The 18,918-nt window shown below is 34.2% G+C and overlaps 1 protein-coding gene across 1 annotated transcript in view; it reads left to right on the top strand.

The window, feature by feature from the left end:
- The window catches only part of DACH2 (dachshund family transcription factor 2), a 933,902-nt gene that overhangs the window by 785,786 nt on the left and 129,198 nt on the right, over positions 1–18,918 (top strand). Inside the window, exons 11-12 of the mRNA XM_061137595.1 lie at positions 7,540–7,686; positions 10,287–10,352. Of these exons, the coding sequence (XP_060993578.1) occupies positions 7,540–7,686; positions 10,287–10,352 (213 nt within the window). The remainder of the gene's footprint in view (positions 1–7,539; positions 7,687–10,286; positions 10,353–18,918) is intronic.

Genomic DNA, 18,918 nt, shown 5'->3' with positions numbered 1-18,918 from the left:
CATTCAATACTAGAAAACAAAGGCTAAATTGTCTTTCTAAGTTTTGGAGAAATTAATACATTTTTTATATTTGGTATGCAATATGTATTATTATGATTGCTGTTCAGACAATAAGTCGTGTCTGATTCTTTGTGACTCCATGGACTGCAGCATACTGGGCTTCCTTGTCCTCCACTATCTTCCAGAGTTTGCTCAAATTCATGTACATTGAGTTGGTGATGCTATGTAATCATTTCATCCCATGCCTCACTCTTCTCCTTGTGCCTTCAATCTTTACCACCATCAGGGTCATTTCCAATGTGTTGGCTCTTCACACCAGGTGGCCAAATTATGGGAGCTTCATCTTCAGCATCAGTCCTTCTAATGAATATACAGGGTTGTTTTCCTTTAGGATTGACTGGTTTGCTCTCCTTTTAGTCCAAGAGACTCTCAAGAGTCTTCTCCAGCAGAACAATTTGAAAGCATCAATTCATCTGTGCTTAGCCTTTTTTTATGGTCCAACACACACATCCATATATGACTACTGGAAAAACCATGGCTTTGACTATATGGAACTTTGTTGGCAAATATACTGTCTAGGTTTGTCACAGCTTCCATCCAAAGAGAAAGTGTCTCTTAATTTCATGACTTCAGTCACCCTCTGCAGTGATTTTACAGCCCCATAAAAGAAAACTTGTCACTGCTTCCAATTTTCCCCTTCTATTTGCCATGAAGTTGTGAGATCAGATGCTATGATCATAGTTTTTTGAATGTTGAGTTTCAAGCCAACTTTTCACTCTCCTCTTTCATCCTCATCAAGAGGCTCCTTAGTTCCTCTTCACTTTCTGACATTAGGGTGGTATTATCTGCATATCTGAGGCAGTTGAAATTTCTCCTGGCAATCTTTATTCCAGTTTGTGGTTCATCCAGCCTGGTATTTCGCATGATGTACTCTGCTTATAAGTTAAATAAGCAAGGTGAGAACATAGTGCTTTGTTGTACTCCTTTTCCAATTTTGAACCAGTCAGTTGTTCCATGTCTGGTTCTAACTGTTGATTCTTGATCCACATACAGGTTTCTGAGGAGACAGATAAAGAGATATGGTATGCCCATCACTTTAAGAATTTTCCACTGTTTGTTGTGATCCACACAGTTAAAGGCTTTAGAATAGTCAATGAAGCAGAAGCAGATGTTTTTCTGGAATTCTCTTGCTTTTTCTATGGTTCCTCTACCTTTTCTAAACTCAGATTGTACATCTGGGAGTTCTTGGTTCATATACTACTAAAGCCTAGCTTGAAGAGTTTTGAGCCTAACCCTACTAGCATGTGAAATGAGTACAGTTATCTGGTTGAATGAACATTCTTTGGCATTGCCCTTCTTTGGGATTGGAATGAAAATATCTTTTCAAGTCCTATGGCCACATTTGTGTTTTCCAAATTTTCCAACATATTGAGTACAACACTTCACCAGCATCATGTTTTAGGATTTGAAATAGTTCAGCTGGAATTCCATTACCTCCACTAACTTTGTTCATAGTAATGCTTCCTAAGGCCCACTTGACTTCACATTCCAGAATATCTGGCTCTAGGTGAATGACCACACCATCATGGTTATCCAGGTCATTAAGATATTTTGTGTAGTTCTGTGTATTCCTGTCACTTAATCTCTTTTGCTTCTGTTAGATAGATCCTTACTTCTCTGTCATTTATCATGCCTAACCTTGCATGATAGCTCCAGTTTTCTTGAAGGGATCTCTAGTCTTTCCTTTTTTATTGTTTTACTTTATGTCTTTGCATTGCTCATTGAAAAGGTCCTCTTATCTCTCCTTGGTATTCTCTGGGACTCTGCATTCAGTTGCATATATTTTTCTGTTTTTCCCTTGCCTTTGGCTTCCTATCTTTCCTCAGCTATTTGTACAGCCTCCTCAGACAACCACTTTGCCTTTTTGCATTTCTTCTTTGAGAGAATTTTGATCACTGCTTCCTATACAATGTTCTGAAACTCCATCCATAGTTCTTCAGGCACTTTTGCTACCAGATCTCATCCCTTGAATTTATTAATCACCTCCACTGTACAGTGATAAGGGATTTGATTGGTCATACTTGAATTGTCTTATGGTTTTTCCCTACTTTCTTCAATTTAAACCTGAATTTTGTAATAAGGAGCTTATGATCTGAGCCACAGTCAATTTCCAGTCTTGTTTTTGCTGACTTTTCCATCTTCAGCTGCAAAAATATACTCAATCTGATTTCTGTATTGATCATCTGGTGAGGTCCATTTTTAGAGTCATCTCTTGGGTTGTTGGAAAATGGTGTTTGCTATGACCAGTGTGTTTTCTTGATAAAACTCTTATTAGCCTTTGCCTTCATTCGTTTTGTACTCCAAGGCCAAACTTGCCTATTACTCCAGGTATCTGTTGACTTCTTGCTTTTGCATTCCAATCTGCTATAACAAAAAGAACATCTCTTTTTTTTTGTTATTATTTTTAGGTCTTGGAGGTCTTCATAGAACCAGTCAACTTCAGTTTCTTCAGCATTGGTGATTGGGGAAGAGACTTGATTACTGTGATGTTGAATGGTTTGGTTTGGAAATTAACAAAGATTCTGTCATTTTTGAGACTGCACCCAAGTAATGCATTTTAACCTGTTTTGTTGACTATGAGAGTTACTCAATTTCTTCTAAGGATTCTTGCCCGCAGCAGTAGATGTAATGGTCATCTGAATTGAATTCACCTGTTCCCACCCAGTTTAGTTCACTGATTCCTAAGATGTTGATGTTCACTCTTGTCATCTCCTACCTGAACACATCCAACTTGCCTTGATTTATGGACATAACATTCCAGGTCCCTATACAATACTGTTCTTTATACCATCAGACTTTACTTTCACCACCAGATACATCCAGAACTGAGTGTCACTTCCACTTTGACCCAGCTGCATCATTCTTTCTAGAGCTATTCTCTAACCCCTTCATGGATTACAGCCTTGTCATGGCAAAGGGGATTGTATAGCTCAATGAAGCTATGAGCCATACAGTACAGGGCCACCCAAGAACCCCATGAACAGTATGAAAAGGCAAAATAATATGGCATTGAAAGATGCTTCCCCCTCTCCGCCAGGTTGGAAGGTGTCTAATCTGCTACTGTTTAAGAGCAGAGGGCAATTATGAATTATTATGATTAAGAGTCATAAAAGCACATTTCTTTTGTAGGGAAATTATTTATACAAAAGTAACAAATAATTTTGGGCTTCCCTGGTGGCTCAGTGATAAAGAATCCACCTGCAATGCAGGAGACATGAGTCAGGAAGATACCCTGGAGAAGGAAATAACAACCCACTCCAGTATTCTTGCCTGGAAAATCCCATGGACAGAGGAGCCTGTCAGGTTGCAGTCCATGGGGTCTCAAAAGAATCAGACATGACAGTGATTAAGCAGCAACAAAAAACAAATAATTATATGTTTAACATAGTAACACTCACAAATTGATTTATGAAAAACTACATACATTAAAATTGACGTCTAACTTTTAGGGATCTAACCATTCTGATTTCTGTTTACTTCTTATAGACTCTTCAGGTCAGTCTTTGTAATTGATACCACATCTATTTTCTTTAAAAAATCCCTAGACATAGTAGATTTCATATTGGATGCATTATCAGATTTACCATGAAGCATTTGTATTTAATAAATTTAATAATTATGATATAATAGTAATACCACTACTATTAGTCTATTATCATTACTATTACTATCATTACTGTCTCTTCTACTATCATCACTACTACTACTACTACTGTTAGCTAATGCTTATCATCTGACTGCTAAGTGCTAAGCACTGTTTTTAACACTTTACACCTTATGATGAATACAATAAAAATTATTCCTATTATCCTCATTGATTTAGAGAAACTATCTTCTTCATCTCTATGAATCTCAACATCATCATCTATTACTGGATGATCACTTAACTTCCTTTCTACCTGACCAAATACCTCATATCCAGTGATCCTACTTTTGCTGACAAAGTATGAACTCTATTTGAAGTCATATTATTGAAAAGAAAAAAGGAGAAAATTGATATTAGAGTTAAAAGATAATGTCTCCTCAAGTTTATAGATAATATAGTAGCAACATATATACACATATAAAGAACATATGTAAAATTGTATATAGGCACATTTGTATATACATATATAGTATGAACCCCTGAGTATCTTTCTCCCATGAGAGCGATGTTTCATACTTGAATATTCTATCTAACTACCTTTGGTTAGGTAGTTATTAGGGAGTTATTAGGTAGTTAGGTAGGTGATTCCTAGCAAGAATGTGTTAGTTGATTTAGAAAAAGCAGAGGAACCAGAGATCAAATTTCCAACATTTGCTGGATCATCAAAAAAGCAAGAGAGTTCCAGAAAAACATCTATTTCTGCTTTATTGACTATGCCAAAGGCTTTGACTGTGTGGATCACAATAAACTGTGGAAAATTATGAAAGAGATGGAAATACCAGACCACCTGACCTGCCTCTTGAGAAACCTGTATGCAGGTCAGGAAGCAACAGTTAGAACTGGACATGGACCAACAAACTGGTTCCGAATGGGAAAATGAGTACGTCAAGGCTGTATATTGTCACCCTGCTTATTTAATTTATATGCAGAGTACATCATGAGAAATGCTGGGCTGGAGAAAGCACAAGCTGGAATCAAGATTGCCAGGAGAAATATCAATAACCTCAGATATGCAGATGACACCACCCTTATGGCAGAAAGTGAAGAAGAACTAAAGAGTCTCTTGATGAAAGTGAAAGAGCAGAGTGAAAAAATTGGCTTAAAGCTCAACATTCAGAAAACTAAGATCATGGCATCCAGTCCCATCACTTCATGGCAAAAAGATGGGGAAACAGTGGAAACAGTGGCTGACTTTATTTTGGGGGGCTCCAGAATCACTGTGGATGGTGACTGCAGCAATGAAATTAAAAGACATTTGCTTCTTGGAAGGAAAGTTATGAGCAACCTAGACAGTATATTAAAAAACAGAGACATTACTTTGTCCACAAAGGTCCGTCTAGTCAAGGCTATGGTTTTTCCAGTAGTCATGTATGGATGTGAGAGTTAGACTATAAAGAAAACTGAGAGCTGAAGAATTGATGCTTTTGAACTGTGGTGTTGGAGAAGACTCTTGAGAGTCCCTTGGACTGCAAGGAGATCCAACCAGTCCATCCTAAAGGAGATCAGTCCTAAGTGTTCATTGGAAGGACTGATGCTGAAGCTGAAATTCCAATACTTTGGCCACCTCATGCGAAGAGCTGACTCATTTGAAAAGACCCTGATGCTGGGAAAGTTTGAGGGCAGGAGAAGAAAGGGGCGACAGAGGATGAGATGGTTGGATGGCATCACCGACTCAGTGGGCATGGGTTTGGGTAGACTCCGGGAGTTGGTGATAAACAGGGAGGCCTGGAGTGCTGCAGTTCGTGGGGGTGCAAAGAATCAGACTGGACTGAGCGACTGAACTGAACTGAGTAATATTATTTACAAATTAAATACTTAGAATCAAATAAAGATAGAGCTACAAGAAAGGTTGAAGTTCATCTATCTTGGTCCTTGTCCAACTATATGACCTCAGGCTTTGAAGCAACTATCTATATGATTTTTGGTCCTAAGGCTATGAGAACAACTGATTCTGGGATCTTGAGTGAATTTTGAGAATTTGTTTGGAGTTTCTAGCAGGGGAGTGCGGCTACTCATACACCCTTGACCGAAGACCGGTTCTCTATCGGGGATGGTCTTCCTCTTCAACCGAGCGCGCAGCTTTGGGAGGGACGCACACGGAGCAGTGACGGAGGAAGGGGACACCCGCCTAACCAGTCAGATCAGCTGAATCAACCCTGGCGATCAGTGGGGTGACAGATGTCGCAACCAGATCGCCCTCACATCCTTGAGTGAATTTTGTAACATCTCAAGGACTAAGTTTCTTCATCTATATAGTGGAGAAACCAATGTCTTCCTTATTGTGTTTTTGTAAGATTTAAATGAGACATAGTTCCAGAAAAATGTTCAATATATGAAAGGTCCTAAATAAATATAGCTATTATGTCTATATAATTCTAAATGTAATATCCTCTGGCACTGTTTATAATATATGGCATCATAAGTTTCAAGAGAATCAACATATGGAATATTTTTCAATAAATAATTTTACTAGAAGCAAAATTTTGTCTTATCATGGACATTAAATTATACATTAATTTGAATAAATCTATGTTTTTGAGTTAAATGATTTACCGAATGCTTTATTTTAATGATAATTAAGTATAATTATAATAGTAAGGTCTTTTTATGTTCAACCTTATTTAGCAGCTTTTTTACGAAAATAGAACAGAAACCATACATTCTCAGTGTCTTTATTTCAAGATTTTCATCTTGTTATTACCTTAGTCCTCTGAAATAAGCACACATTTAAATGAGTGACTGTTTTCAAGTTGCTGAAGGTCATTTATATGAACAGACATTGAAATGTGAGATAAAGCAATTGAAATTCAAATTAGCATCATATTCAGTTTACTGCAATTGAAATATTTTAAAAGTATATAAATATTTTAACTTTTTAAATATCATACACTTTATAATTTTGCTTAATGTTCCTTGAGTGATTTTCTATTGCCATGATATTAATATCTTAATTTTTAAAAACTGACTTTGTAAGAATGTGAAGGTTGGTTTGCTTAGAACCCTGTTAGAGCCCTGCTGTGTGCCAATATAATTACTAAAGTTCACTAATTCTATTTGAGAAATTATCATATATTTAAAGGTTTCAGAGTATAGTAACAATTATACATTAGGGCAGTTAAGGTTTCTAGTTAGAATATAAAGCATTGAGAGTTGAGTTATAATTGTTTTCAACTCTTCATTTCCTTTACTGTTTATGAAAAATGCTATTGTGCTTTTATAGATTGCTTAATAAAATGATTGCTGAATATTATTCTCTTTAAAATACATAGATAGGTTCAAATATAAATATACAGAGAGATGCAAAGTCCGATGATATGTGCATATACTTAAAGAGATAAATATTGTCCCTTAAAAGTAGTAACGTCTCAGAGAAATAGACCCTGGACATTGTGAGTTTTAAAAACATACCATGTTTTGAAACTCAATGAATATTTTCATGATTTTTTTTTTGTATTTTGAAGTATGTAAAGGAATAACCTGATGAATTATTATTCTTGTTAAGAATACTTTTCTTAACAAATTTATAAAATATTTAATGTTATCACTAAATTCATGTAGTCAAGGTAGAAAACAGATTTCCAGTAATACCACCAACACTGTATAAATGCATGTGTATTATAGAGCTTACCTCCTGGAGATGTGAAAGCAATAACAAATCAGTTATATGATTGAATACTCTTTGGTTGGGTCTGATGATAATTGGAATCAAAAGAAGCTAATCGTACATTTAGATATCTACCTGAATCTGTATCTATGTTTTATAATTCATCAAAACTGGCAACTTGATTTCAATGACCAAGCCTTTGAAAACTACTTCCCTTTCCATATTTTAGCTACCATGCAAAAGCGCCTAAAGAAGGAGAAAAAAACAAAGAAAAAGCTACAAGAAGCCTTGGAATTTGAATCAAAGCGCAGGGAGCAAGTGGAGCAAGCACTTAAGCAAGCCACTACTAGTGACAGTGGACTAAGGATGTTGAAAGGTAACGTGTGAATTGGAACTTCACAATCAGGGTACACAAAGGGGAGGGGGTGAGGGAGGGAGATGGAGTGGGAGAGACTTTATCCAGGAACAATTAATACATCAGGGTTTCCCAAGTAGCTCAAATGGCAAAGAGAACTGGGTTTGATCACTGGCTTGGGAAGATCCCCTGAAGGAGGGCATGGCAATCCACTCCAGTATTCTTGCTTGGAGAATCTCCATGGAAAGGGGACCCTGGAGGGCTACAGTCCATGGGGTCACAAAGAGTCGGACATGAATGAGTGAGTAAGCACACAATTAATACATTAATTTGAAGGCAGGTGTTTTAGGTCATTAATTAAATCTGTCAAAATAATCCCTATTCTGGGAGATATAAATATAATAGCTTAGGAATAACAGGAAATCCTCCTGGTTTTTGCAGAAGTAATATTGATAACTTCCCTACACTTAAAATGTATTTTATCTCCATTCATGTTAAAATATGCTGATGTTTTGTTTTAATGTTTCATTTATTTTAATAAGCTTTAGAAGGCTGGCTCCTTTAATGTAGATTGTATCAGTGATGAGGGCTTCAAGAGTGCCTGGTTGAAAAAGAATGTTCTAAATAAATTACTGGAGCTCCTGTGAGAAGAGGTGCTTCTCATGAAATCTCTTAATTCCAATTTTTTCTGATTCTATTTTAAATTATGAAGCTCTACAACATAATTTTATCTCATATACTATTCAAGTTCTTCTTTCATAGCATATTAACAGCCGGTATATTTAACTGATATGTGTATATAATAAGGATAAGCCTAAGAATTTTATACATACATGTACACATATTCCATACATGATATGACACAAGCATGAACTGAAAGAGTGTTTCTTCAAGTGCCATATACTAAGAATGAATAGAGAATTCCATACAAATGTTCAATCATAATTTTACCTCCTAAAAATTCAATTCCCTTTTTGCTGTGACTATCTTAAATCATTGTCCTCACAGTCAATAGAAATACAGAACTAGATTATTAGCTCATGACAGCCATGCCTCATTGAGACACAGAAGAGAGAGGATAAATAATAATACATCAATATCTCATACTGTGGAACATCTTAGACAATGGGAGCCAACAGTGGAGCAAATGTTCAGTATACTCATTATTTGAGGCTCTGAAGATGTAATTCTGAGGACTCTTGAGTTTTATATATATATATATATATATATATATATATTTTAAATCCACCCATATGTGAATTCCACTGTAGTTCCAGTGTCCTCTGTTACAAAGGAAAAGTGTCTGTTTTTACAACATGTGGGTAACTTGTATTCAAATCATTTCTTTCTCACATTAATCCTCGATGACATTGGATGATACATAGGCATCTGTTATCATATTACCCAAGGGTGTCTGAGCAATTTATATACAGAAATGGCCATATTAAGCTGTGCTTCATGAATATGAATAACTTTTAGATAATCATATTTAAAAGTGAAAATAAGAAACCCGTCTCCTTGTTTCTTCTCCTCAAGTTTTTTTGTTTATTTGTTTTATTTTTTTTATGTGTCTTTTTTTTTAATTTATTTTTATTATTATTATTTTTTTTCCAGTGGGTTTTGTCATACATTAATATGAATCAGCCATGGATCCCCAAGAGCCAGTACTAAATAAAGACCAGAAATCATAGTCTGTGTTTTCATGTTCATGTACATTTACCATAGGGATAATCATCTATCACATTTCACAAATAGAAAATATACATAAGAATGGGGTAATTATATTAACTTTTTCCTTATTCCATAGTCAGGGCATGTTACCTGATAGTCTGAGGGGGGTTTTATGGACAGATTATTTTCCTGAGATTTATCTCTAGAGAGTAAAATGAATAAATAGGTATTTACTATATACCTGGAAATATATGCCCAATAGTAGAATTTAGCTAAGGTTTATAATCCTCCTTCTTACTGTTGTAGGAAAGGGGGCCCCTTCCAGGGCCCAAGAGTGAGCTCTTGCCTAACACTTGGCAATGAATTATCCAAGGAGGCACAAGTTACTTTATTTGGAAGGGGCCCCCTAGGTGGAGAGCAGGAGGGTGAGGGAACCCAGGAGAACTGCTTTGCCATGTGGCTCACAGTTTTGGATTTTATGATAGCTAGATTAGTTTCCAAGTTGTCTCTGGCCAATCACTCTTGACTCAGGGTCCTTTCTGGTGGCACGCACACCACTCAGCAAAGATAGATTCCAGCGAGAAGGATTTTAGGAGGTTGGTAGGACATATGGACTGGTGTTTCCTCTCTCCTTTTGACCTTTCCTGAATTCTTCCAGTTGGTAGCAGCTTGTTAGTTCTGTGTTCCTTACCAGGACCACCTTTTGTAAGATAACTCATGCACGTGGTTACTATGGTGCCTGGCCAGGCAGGGAGGTTTCAGTCAGTGGTTCTCTAAACACTACCATTAAAAATATATTGACATACAAAAAAACAAAAACAAAAAATCAAAATGCCACTCAAAGTCTCATGTTTACTATAGGGCCAAGACCCTGGCCAGCTGAGAGTTTATACTTAAATGGAATCAGGAAAAATAGAATATACTGTAATCTTGAGTGTCACTTCTTTCAGATACTGTGCTTCCAGATATTGAAATAGGGAACACTGGAACTCCTCATGATAGTTCTGCTATGCAAGGTACAGTAAACAGCGTACTTCTTTCTACAACTACTCAGTATGTGATCCCAGAGGGCTGGATGGGGATGAGCTCCTTTGTTGATACTTTTCATAAATAAATAATACATAATAATAATGATTAAATAATAATACATAAGTAATACTCTCATAATAAATAATAATACTTTTCACATAAATAAATAAAACTTTTCTTATTTCATGATAGGGTAAAAGTCTGTAATGTTTATTGAGACTATGTATTTAGGGACTAAGAATTTTACATATACAATGTGAGCAAATTTCTTGTATGTTTACATGTTAAAATAATGTACATTTATAAGTTAGGCATAGTCTAAAAATACAAAATGTGAATATAATTTACCTTTTTAGCAGTGCACAATAATACACTTTTTAAATCTCGCTACTTTACTGTTTGTAAAAGACACTGGTACAATAATCATAACCTGTCAATATTTTCAAAGTATTCTAGGCAACATTTTTATCAATATTTAAGTTCTGATGCCAACTTTAGATATTTCAGAAACTGACTAAATGTGAAAATAAGAGCAGGACTTGTATTTCATAATTTGTAGGATTCCCATAACTGCTTAGATCCTTTAAAATATTTAAAAGTATTTAGTAGTAAGAAAATAGGCAAAACAAATTAATATAGAGCCTCATTGGAGTGCAAACACAACTAAAAATAAAAATTGAATTTGACCACTGGAGTTTTTCTTTGTCTTTCTAATGCAGTTTTCTAGCCCTTATATGCAGATTACATTTATTTTCATATTCATGTCTCACTCTAATAAAAAACAAACAAACAAACAAGAAAAACAGTTACCTAACTTTCAAAAAGGACACAACCATAGAAATGTTACCTTTTGGAGGTTTAACTAATCAATGCCTTTCCATGGTGTAATGACTGGATCTATATGAAGACAACAGAACCAGATATGACCAAAAGATCCATGTGGGTTTGTCTGTGGATCACCATTTTATGTGGCAGTTTCAGAAAATTTAGAAACCCTCACTCGTGAAGTTTTGCACATCATCTTTGCAAATCCAGGAGTGTCAAAGATCATGGATCTTTTGGAAATGCCTGATTCTGCTGCAGTTGGAGAGACTTAACTAATGTATTAACTCTACTAGGTGTGGAAGCATGCATGTGTAGCTCATAAAGCTTTTGCTGTGTCTTAGGCCTCTTTTGCTTACCTACTTTCTTCTCTCAACTTAAAGGCTGTGTCTGTGTTAGCAAAGCCAATGTGAATGGGACTCAGTGTTTATCCAATTTACCAATGTGAAATTTGTAAATAAATCCCCACTAATTGTGGGCTACCACTATTTAAGGTTGCCACCACAGGTCCAAGGTAGGATTGAGCAAGTCTGAAGCATTTGATCCCTTGTGAATCTGTAAAACACAAATATAGACTGAGTCTTTAAGGAGTGTTGAGCTTGATTGGGCCCTCCTTTAAGTGAGATATAAGGTCATCTTTGGAACTGTAGAAGGTAAACCATCAGCAGGTTGTATCTTTATTATCCTTTAATTATCCTTTAATCTTATACTCACCATTCACAGCTATTCATATATATATATATATATATATATATATATATATATGTGTGTGTGTGTGTGTGTGTGTGTGTGTGTGTGTGTGTGTTTCCTCTGTCCATGGGATTTCCCAGGCAAGAATACTGCAGTGGGTTGCCATTTCCTTTTCCAGGGGATCTTCCCAACCCAGGGATCCAACCCAGGTCTCCCACAATGCAGGCGGATTCTTTACACAATGTAGGTGGATTCTGAGCCACTAGGGAAGCCTATGTATCTTTATCTATATCTATCTATATTATATATAAATTCCTTTAGTCCCCAGTAATAGCATCTTTCCTAACTCTGAAATAAATATAAATTTTGAACTGTCCTAAAGTTAGTTCATTTCAGTGCAACAAACAGATAATTTATTCCTAGAAGGCCAATTAGATGATATAAGGAAAAGTTACATTCACTATTTGGCTCAGTCTTTTATTTTAATGAAGTCTGCAAAGAATGGCTTTTGATATTAACTTGTGGTTAGGAGAGGGCACATTTAATATTTGTATTCAGTGAGCATAATTTTAATAAGCTTTCTTAGTTTTTGCTAGCTAAATATGAGAAAATTAGGTCTACTTTTAAAAGGATTGAGATAGAACATATTTTAAAGCAAGGGAATTAACTTTTATATATACTTTTCAAATTATGAGTCAAATTTTCTAGCATTTGTGGTTAATATTTTCCATATATATGGTAAAATATTACGGTTAATAATTTTATTAAATATCTGCTTTTTAGGTTATGTTAAATAGCACTCTTGATAAATATGGTAAAAATGAAAAAGTTCACATTCTCATCTTCCTTAGCACAGTATATAAATATGATAAATGATAAAGTTCATCAATTTATGAAAAGCTAGAGTAAATGCCTTGCATTAATATGATAGTAGGTCACAATTTAATATCTAAAAGAAATTACTTTATGAGCAAAAGTTGATTTATTCTATTAACTAGGTGAATAGATTCCTGAAAATATTATCAGAATTAATCTTAAAAATAGTTCATTGAATCAATCAATTCAAATAATTATCAAAACATCCCAATAATATTCCTTTTTTGTTTAAGATGTTCAGAATTGAGAAAGTACTTTTATATGCACCTATGAACTTAAAACAATGTATAATGGTCGGTGGATATAAAATGCAATTTTAACCATTATTTTTCCTTTCTGCCTGATAATTTTGCTCTTTTGTGTTACCTTGATTTTTTTTGTGACATAGTTTGATACTATTTTCATCTTTTTCACTTCCCTCCTTCTGGTTGGTGGTAGCTTGTTCTGTATTCTTTAACAGGAAATTTTTTAACTCGGACAATTATTTCCTAGCATTGTCTGTGAGGGTCAATTCATGCATGCTAATACAATGCTATTTTCACAACCCATCTCCATCACAGCAAACAATTCCAGCATCAGTGAAGTCTTTTTTCTTTCTATTGTCAATATCTCTTTTGGGTAGAAATCTGTCATTCACTTAGTGCGCTTTCTTTGAAAGTCAATTAGTTGCATTGTGACATGTCCTTAAGAGAGCTTAAAGAGGATTTGGAAGAATGTTGCTTGGATATCATCAGAAGTAGTAAAGTCCTGTATGGTTTTATGATAATTTCCACAAACTGTCCATGTACTTCTATACTTATATGCTTTCTAAATCTCTTCAGCTTAGTTATTATTTTTATGCTTTGAGTATTGTTTGACAGACATGTTATTATGCATAGACCACCTTCTGATAAAAGGATTTCTGTATTCCTTATATTTTAGTGGGCTATATAGCAACTCCTCCTGTATACTATAAGGTGATCAAAAAATGAATACACACCCATTCTGATAGCAGTGTCCACTATTTCTGGAAGGGAAGGATGTATACTAATATCCTCCCACCCAGATTCTCATAACAAAGCTGGAGGCCTACAAGAAACACATCAACCATCTTATCAACTAATCTCCTTTTCACATAAAATAAGCATATCGGTTGTCATTAAGTGTACCTTCAGATCCATGATTTTTGCAAATGACACTCAAATATCATTTGTGTAGTGCATTTTTGCTGATTAAAGCAAATTAAATTAGCACAACTACAAGTGAGATGATAAAAACTAAAGCCAAAATGCAGTACCATTAGCTAACAAAGTGATATTTTCTCTTTACTGCATTCTGCCATTTAGTTATTATCCTATTGGAATTCTAATTATAATCCTTTTACTCCCTAGTCAAACTTCACAGTTTTCACAAGCTTAGCACTGACAAGTGATTTCATTACATTTGATTTCTCTTGCCAAGATTGACTTAACTTCACTTGAAGACCTAAAACCCCTCTGTTTCTCAGATTCCCTGTTTGCACATTATAACAACAGCTCCTTTAATTAATTAGCATGAACAGCAGTAACATGAACTGCTGAACAGAAAATAAAATCACTTTATGATTGAAGGGAGACTTCTCCTTTTGCATGTTTATACCTTATTTAACTTTTGTATGACTGTATTTCATCATTCAGAGCTACTGGTACAGTGCATGTTTCTTAAATGTTAAAAACTGATATTATCATCTTAATAACAGATAAAACAAATCTAGAACATGAAGCTCCTAAATTTTGGAAAACAAATAGCCTTCACAAACTGGCTTTCTAGTAGCAAAATAAAATATTATTTTTAAATATTTATTGCAATAACATCATAAAATACAAAGGCACAGTGACACATTGTTCTCTTTTCTGCCAGTGCATTTGTTTGGCGAAGAAAACAAAACAAAACAAAACAATCTAGGAATTGTTTTGGCAAGAGGAATGTCAATTTCTTTGACTAATTTTCATATTTACTTTTTTGCCTACATGTTTGACAATGACAAAACATGATTGAACACTGGAATATGTTTTTAATCTGATATTTTTCAATAAATAGGATGGAATCTTAAATGATTTTTCCTTCTTTTTGATACTAACACACCAGAAGTGGATATTAAATCCAACCTACATGTCAAAATAAACCAAACTTTGCTATAAAAGATAAACCTATTAAACCTCCCTTTTCCCTCTGTGAACAATTTTTGTTCAGAAAACAAATGTGAGAGCTTATTCAAAGAATTTAAGCTTACCATTTTAATATATAATATCTATGATCTCATCTATGCAGTGTATGGTGAAGATGTCACCGAAGAATTAAAAGAAAGGTGAATAAAGTGTTGTTTGACTGTAAAAGTAGAAGACACAATCTTGATGTCTCTATGTTAAAAAGAACACATATTTTAGGATGTAATTTAAAATATGTATATATGTTTATAATACATAATTTTAAATAGAATTATACTATGAAATATATATATGAATATGTCTATTCTTATTTATTTTCTCAAAATCAGTTTGAACTTTGCTCTCTCTTTCCTTAACCTTTAATACCTCATTATCTTCTCTCTTTGCTGCTCACTTGATAACCTAGAACAACACTTTTCCAAAGATCTTAAGATGACATATCAATATTTATTGAAAACAATTACCCTTGAGCTAAACTGTCATTGAAGAATTTGATAAAGTATCAAGGAAAGTGATGGTAGAAACAAGTAAAGTGGACTGGAAAAGAGAAATTACATAACTTCTTGCCACATATGTGATGTGACAAGAAAAAGTAGAAGGAGAACAGATAGAATTCCTCTACAGTCATTTCTACTAAGTCCCACCAGGGTGTGGTCTATATCTTTCTCTTTATGGACTATTTCCTGCCCTACCCTCATAACCATTAATTTCCCTCCCCTTTGATGTCTTGTACTGTGTTGGAAAATATACACAGGCACTTTAATATTCCCATTGTTAAGTGGAAGAGTTCTCTTATAAAGCAGAAATACATAGTTTGCTAGAAATTAGAAGGATTGTGAGATAAATATTTCCTTTAAGAATGGGAGACTTTTACCACCCAGAGAAACTTTACTGCAACTGCCATTATAAGTGGAAAAAGGCTGTAGCACACACTCCCACAGGAAAAAAAAATCCTAGCATAGCATCTTTATTTAAAGCAGTATTTTTTCCTTGTAAGATTCATTAAACAGGCTCTTTCTTTTTACTTTCTTTCCCACAAAGTATTTGTCTCTAATTTTCTTCATCCTCCAAAGGATCATTATTTTAACTGATTGTACTTCCCAACCCATATCATACTTCTTTCCTGTGAAGTACTTGTCAGATTATAGCATATATTATGCTTCTATTTCTTTCTTAGGAAGATGTGACAAACATTACTTTGTACTTTAGGGCTGGTTTTCGTGGATTAGTTTACACCACTTACCACTGCATTGTTAAAAGAATATTTGCAGTGACTAAAAGCTGTCATGGTAATTATGATAACAGAAAATCTCATCTACAGATCTAAGAATTCCAGCTATATATCACTCACATAATAGATGAAAGTGTAGTTGTAGGAATAGAAAGATAGTGAGACTTACAAGGCAAAATAGATTGATCTGTCACTAAGCATTTTAGAATCTACAGGGCTAATTCATTAATTAACAGATCTTTCTGACTATTATCTAAGGAGGGTTAACTCAATGCACATAACTATTTAACCACTCACTTTATGTTCCATTCTCTTTACACATGCAATACAATTTTTTTTTAGCTTAAGAGTCACCCTATCCCAGTTAGCAAGCCAGATACACCTGAGGAACATGCAAAAGGAAAACCTTTCTTAAATTAAAATGTTAAGTTTTATTTTTTACTTTCATATTTGTATTTTACTCAAGAAAACAGCCAGCATTCTCATAGAAGGCTGTAATCACATGTCATTATTGTCACATCACTTAAAAATAAAATTATTATATTGCTGACATGCAAATATATGGTGGCTCTACACCAAGATGCTTATTACTCTTGGAATGAGGACTGATGCTGTAAAATTGGACCAAAAAGAAAAGAAAGGCACTATCTAGTATTTGTATAACCTGGTGAACTTTGTGCTATTTTTTTTCTTTTTTGGGGAATTTAATTTTGAAAGGTAACTTATGGAGTGACTTAATTGACACTTCAAAGGATAGATTCAAGCATGGCTGAATCCAGAAACCCAAATCATAAATCCATTCAAGATTTCTCCCTTCCCCCCATTCTCCCTTCCTTTTGAAGACTTAGATTTTTTTTTTTTTGATTGGCTAAGTTTTCCTGTTCTATTGCACAAAATGTTGCAAGTTCAGGATTACTGCTAGCTCACTCATTAGTAACATATTCCATCAGAAAGAGGATCGTGTCTTTATGTCATTATTAATACACAGATCTGCTAACAGGATTATTTCTGTGTAATATTTAATTAACCAAAATAGACTAAAGCCAACTATAATTTAATAATCACTTCCACCTTAAAAGTTTGCATAGATTGGGGTAATACTTAAAAATTACACAAATACAATCTCTCTTTTCTATCTGAAACTGTGAAGAGAAGCTTAAGTACTAATACAAAAAATTTTCTATTTGTGGCTAAATTCACATCACCATATTGGAACTAGACCTTAACAGATTTTTGTTTAATTTTATGCTAGGATTCCTTTCTGTGGGATAGCAGCATAAAGGTTTATTTGTTGCTCACAGGAATATTTTTCTCATTTTTGATGGCCATATAACATTCCATTTGGAAATTTAATTTAATTTAAAGAAAAATATTGTTTAAAATTTTATACAAACCTCCTTGATGCTCCTTAATCCATTAACCTGAAAGTTTATTATTTACATATTTAATACTTGAACACTAGTAATAACGTGCATATTAAAGTTGGATACTACTTCAGTATTACAAATGGTTATTTGGGCAAGTTCACCAATTCCTCTATTAGCTTGGGTGGAGAGGGAGGTGGGAGAGGGGATCAGGATGGGGAATACATGTAAATCCATGGCTGATTCATGTCAACGTATGACAAAAACCACTACAATATTCTAAAGTAATTAGCCTTCAAGTAATAAAAATAAATGAAAAAAAAATAAAGAAAGCATCTTTTTTATATGTTTTTCTTTTCTATTTCCCTATTCTTCCAAATTTAAGTGCTCTTACTTTCTTCAAAACAATACAAATGAGTGTCCTGTTGATCCCACCATTGATGAATAACTAAAATGAGTGAGTCAAAACTTGCAACTCAAATCTTACAATCTCCTGATAATTGCATTTCAATGGGAAATGTTGGAAGTGGTCATTTTTAATGTTCAAATAAACATTTAATGCTTTTACATTATTCTCATTGTCATTTTCTCCATATTTTGATTTCATATTATGATTACTTTGAGTTTTATAGTGTTTTTCTAACAATTCAGCATTAAAAGGAAATAGTTAAAAGTTATGAAAAGAAAAACATAGTTGTACTTATAAATATTGCATTAAAATTTCTCCAATGTACATCTTATACATAACTGAAGTAAATTTGACTTTTTCAAAGCATTTTGTAACCTACGTACTTATAAAAGGTGGGTTATATGACCCTAGAATTTTTACTGCAATAGCATAGAAACATAAGCAGCTTACCTCTTTTACCATGGCATGATCTACAGTAAGAAGTAGTAAAAGAATATGGCATTCCACATATGACATAAATGCTTAGAATGTCTTAGTATGCTTTCTAGCATAGTCAGCATCCCATGAATAGTAGTTTTTATATTCTCCTTCCCCTTTCTTTCTCTTCCTCGCTGGAAAGTAACATTCAGAAACTTTTAGAACTCTTAGTGTAGCTCAAAATTTTCAGGTCTGAGTATTGAATACATTAAGTTTTATTGACATTTTAAACTCATCTCTAGGAGGCACAATGAAGTAGCGGGAAGAAGACTGGTCTAGTAGTCAGGGTTTCTCAGTTACTAACTGGTTAACTCAGTTATTAACCTTGAGAAGTCATTCAGCTTCTCTGCTTTAATTTTAGTAAAATTATGTTTGCCTGATCTTCCTCATCAATAAGTTAAATCCATATTCTTTAACAAATATAAGTACAAGATATTATTACTATGCCTTATAAAATACATATGAAGCTAGGATTTCTGTTTGGGAATGTAGATTTTA

Source organism: Dama dama, chromosome X (assembly GCF_033118175.1).
Source record: "Dama dama isolate Ldn47 chromosome X, ASM3311817v1, whole genome shotgun sequence".
NCBI lineage: Eukaryota > Metazoa > Chordata > Mammalia > Artiodactyla > Cervidae > Dama > Dama dama.
The sequence above is the reverse complement of the archived record's forward strand: the minus strand, read 5'-3'. Positions and strand labels throughout refer to the sequence as shown.